The sequence below is a fragment of the Gossypium hirsutum genome, chromosome A07, assembly GCF_007990345.1.
Source record: "Gossypium hirsutum isolate 1008001.06 chromosome A07, Gossypium_hirsutum_v2.1, whole genome shotgun sequence".
Classification (NCBI taxonomy): domain Eukaryota; kingdom Viridiplantae; phylum Streptophyta; class Magnoliopsida; order Malvales; family Malvaceae; genus Gossypium; species Gossypium hirsutum.
Window position 1 is genome coordinate 52,420,237 of NC_053430.1, and position 4,598 is coordinate 52,424,834.

Sequence of the window (4,598 nt, forward strand, 5' to 3'; positions counted from 1 at the left end):
TGCATGAAATTCCTTGCTTGCCCATGCCTAGCCGAATGTATCCTAAGCTCATACCAGCCCAGATTGTCCTCTATTTTACATTTCTACCACATATTTTGTACTTTTTACAAAATGGTCCTTTAGGCCATTTCTATGAAAATCTACCTAGTAAAAGTTGTTTACCATCCTTTAAACTCCCATATTTCTCCATAAATCATTAAAACACAAGTATCTTGTACATGGGTAAATTTCCAAACATGAACCCTATCTTGAGATATGGGTAGAAATGAATAGAGCATGTTACGAGGATCTCAAAATTACAAAGAACATTAAAAACGGTACTAGGGAGCACTTACTATTGATCTTGAAATGTAGAAAACCCTAGCTTATGGAACTTGAAATTACTATTTAAGACCTTCTAATCTATAATTCAAAGAAATTTCATGTAAATTGCTTCTAGAAACCAATTTTTGCAATTTATTCAATTTGGTCCCTAATTTCCAATTGGACACCTTATACTAAGAATTTCTTCATGAAACTTTAACACATGCTTATTTTCATATCCTAGACCTCATAATGATCATGAAATAATTATTTTAACGTCAGATTTGTGGTCCCAAAACCACTATTCTGACTAGGCCCTATTTCAGGATGTTACATTTCTCCCCCCTAAGGACTTTTGTCCTCGAAAGTCTTACCAGTAAACAAGTTTAGATATTGACTCCTTATGGTTTCTTCAGGTTCCCATGTGGCCTCTTCTACTCTGTGCCTATGCCATAAAACTTTCACCAAGGCTATATTCTTTTTCCTCAACTGTTTGACTTCCCGAGCCAGAATTTTAACCGGTTCTTCACCATAAGTCATATCCAGTCTAATCTCAATTTCCATTGGTGAAATCACATGAGAGGGGTCTGATCTATATCTACGCAACATGGACACATGGAATACATCGTGAATCTTTTCTAATTTGAATGACAACGCTAACCGATAGGCTAATGATCCAACTCTTTCGATAACCTCGTATGGTCCAATAAATCACGGGCTCAATTTCCCTTTCTGGTCGAATCTCAAAACCATTTTCCATGGAGATACTTTCAAGAAAACTTTATCTCCAACTTGAAATTCAATCTCTTTTCTTTGTCAAATCAGCATATGACTTCTGTCTATCCGACGCCGCTTTCAACAGTCGCGTATCACTTTAATCTTTTCTTCAGTTTCCCTGACTAAATCAACTCCATGAATCTAGCTTTCCTTTAGCTCTGTCCAATACTGTGGATTCCGGCACTTCTGGCCATACAATGCCTCGTAAGGTGCCATCTTTAGACTCGCCTGAAACTATTGTTGTAGGTGAATTCCACCAATGGTAAATATTTTTCCCAACTGCCTTGAAATTCAATGACACAACATCGTAACATGTCCTCAAGAATCTGAATCGTCCACTCCAACTGACCATCAATCTGCAGTGAAAAGCCGTACTAAAACTCAACTTTGTACCCAAGGCTTCTTGTAGCTTCTCCCAAAATCTTGAAGTGAATCTCGGGTCTCTATCTGAGATAATCGATACGGTACCCCGTACAATCTCACAATTTTAGATACATACAAGTCGACTAGTTTTTCAAGTGAGTAGTCATTCATACTGGAATAAAGTGAGCCGACTTCGTTAGCCTATCAACCACAAACCAAACAACATCTTTCTTTTTCGGGGTTAACGGTAATCCCGTCACGAAATCCATAGTAATTCTATCCCACTTCCACTCTGGGACCATCACAGTCTGTAACAAACCTGAAGGTACTTAATGTTCAGCCTTGACTTGTTGACATATCAAACATTTTGACACGAATTCAGAGATATCTATTTTCATACCATTCCACCAGTACATTTTCTTCAAATCATTATACATCTTGTTACTTCTCGAATGAATAGACAATCGGCTATAATGTGCCTCTTGCAAAATTTTCCGAACCAGTTCATCATCTTTGGAATAAATCAGGATGTCATAAATAAACACAACAACAAACCTGTCTAAGTATGGTCAGAATATCCTATTGATCAAGTCCATAAATACAACCAATGCATTTTTCAACCCAAAAGGCATCACAAGAAATTCATAATGGTCATACCTCGTTCTGAAGCAATCTTAGGTACATCTGGCTCTTTTACTCGTAACTGGTAGTAGCGTGATCTCAAATCTATTTTAGAAAACACAGTGGCTCCCCTCAATTGATCAAACAAGTCGTTGATTCTTGGCAACAGATTCTTGCTCTTAATGGTTACCTTGTTGAATTTTTGATAATCTATACATAGTCCCATCAAACCATTTTTCTTCTTAACAAATAATACGAGAGCACCTTTGCGAACCCTTTATCAGTTAGTTTTAACAACTGTGCTTTTAACTCTTTCAACTCGGTTGGTGCCATCCTATACAGGGCAATAGAAATGGGTGTTGTTCCCGACGCTAGTTCAATACCAAATTCCACATCTCTGAGAGGAGGTAAACTGGGCAATTCTTTCGGAACACATCCGGGTATTCGCGTACTATCGGTACTGGTTCCAACTTCAACTCAGATTCTTTAGTATTCAACACAAAAGCAAGGTAAGCTTCATATCCTTTTCTCACATACCTTTGTACCGTCATCGAGGTAATCACAACTGGCGGAGTATCTAACTCAGTTGAATCATCCAGAGAATCTCACCATCTGAGCATTTCAATTCGATATACTTGCTACCACAATTTACAATCATATCATGCACAACTAACCAATCCATGTCAAGAATTACATCAAATTCATCGAAGGGCAAAAGCATAAGATTGGCCAGAAAGCAATGACCTTGGATCGTCAAGGACAATTCTACAAACCTTATCTACTAAGATATATATGCATAGAGGGTTCGACACCTTAATCACAAACTCCGTAGGTTCTACAGACATATTCATACTAGACACCAATTTCATGCAAAAATACGAATGGGTCGATCCTGGGTCAATCAAGGCAGTAACATGTACATCATGAAGAGAGAATGTACCCGTAATGACATCAGGAGCAGAGGCTTCCTCTCTAGCACGTATCACGTAAGTTCTTGCCAGGGCCCGAGTCTCTAGTTTTCTAGTTGTGTCCTTCGCAACATTTCAACTGCCACTTGCACTTCCAGGATGTCGAGGCGGTCTACCTCGGGAATTAGGAGCATTAGACTTTGGGGGCTAGATCCACCTCTTTATCAACTCATTCCGGGCAGTCTTTAAGGAAGTGGTCAAGAGAACCACATGTGTAGCATGTACCACTCCTCTTTCGACACTCACCGAAGTGGAATTTGTTGCAACTTCACATCTCGACTTTTGATCATCCACACTTCCCACACTAGTTTCCTTAGGGAAGGAAGACTTCAGGTTGTGACGCTTAGAGCTTCTTGTTCTGCCCGAATATCCCACCGATGTAGTGGAGTGCTCTTGTTGACTCTTCAGTTTTTTTGTGGAAAAAGAGTGTGTTCTGCCACTAAATCTCTTATTCGAAATTCGAGCCTCTCTCTGCTTGCTTTCTTTATTGTTTAGTTCTTCGGCCTTCTTGGCCTGATCAACCAGTGCTACAAATTCTCGTATCTCAAGGATCTCAATCAACAACTTAATTTCCTCATTCAAGCATTCCTCGAAGTGCTTACACATTTCCGTCTTCGATTGGACCCACACTGTGGCATATTGACTTAACCTTATGAATTCCCTCTCATTTTCTGACACGATCTTTTTTTTTTGCTTGAGTTCTAGGAATTCTTTTCACTTCGAATCTAAAACTCTTTAACTGGTGTATTCTTTTTAACTCATTGAAGAACTCCATTAATATCTCATTGTACACTGAAGATCAGTCTTCACAAGTGATATGCAGTATCCTTTAGAAGAGATACGACACACTTTAAACACTCCTCTTGTGTACATGACAACTCATCCAAAACCCACGTAGTGTTCTCGAGCCAGAACTCAGCTCGTTCAGTATCATCATTAACCTTAACTCTAAACTCTTCAACCCCATATTTTCTAAGTTTGTCCACTAGGGCCTTACAATTCTCACTGGTGCCATACCTTGTAGCACACTCCCTCAGGCCGAGTAGGGGCGGAGGAGGTCGTGGTATATTAGGGCAGTTTCTTAAGTAATACCCAAACCATTCATCCATCATCTCGAAGAAGGTAGCTCTTGCCTCTTCCCGGCCTTCAGACATAGGTCGTCTACTACTACTATCAATAACTCACTGAATGGAAGCTACAGCATGGCTCTCGCTCCCTCTGAGTCATATTGAGCCTGATTGGAAGACATTTACTATATTCAAATACAATTAAAAATGGTTAGGAGATGTCACACTATCATAACTTGTATAATGGCATGTATAACTATACTCAATACATGCTACGTTAGTCCTAGAACCGACTAAATTGTAGCTCTGGTACCACTAAATGTAAACCTCTTACCTGTACTCGAGACAAGACACAATACGGGGCTTACTGTACACAAGACATGACCAATTTCTAGAAAAATCACGGCTATAAGAATTCGTTCCCTAAATTAAAAATCAAAGTCAAACACATTCAGTAGTGTCACCTATGTATGGCCTCGTAAGACCCAAACATCATGCA

General features: G+C 39.3%; 1 protein-coding gene across 1 annotated transcript in view; it reads right to left on the reverse strand.

Moving 5' to 3' along the window:
* Window positions 1-4,227: 4,227 nt before the first annotated feature.
* Window positions 4,228-4,598, reverse strand: part of LOC121203723 (probable glycosyltransferase At3g07620) — a 2,850-nt gene continuing 2,479 nt past the window's right edge. The window contains exon 5 of the mRNA XM_041074167.1: window positions 4,228-4,266. Within this exon, the coding sequence (XP_040930101.1) occupies window positions 4,228-4,266 (39 nt within the window). The remainder of the gene's footprint in view (window positions 4,267-4,598) is intronic.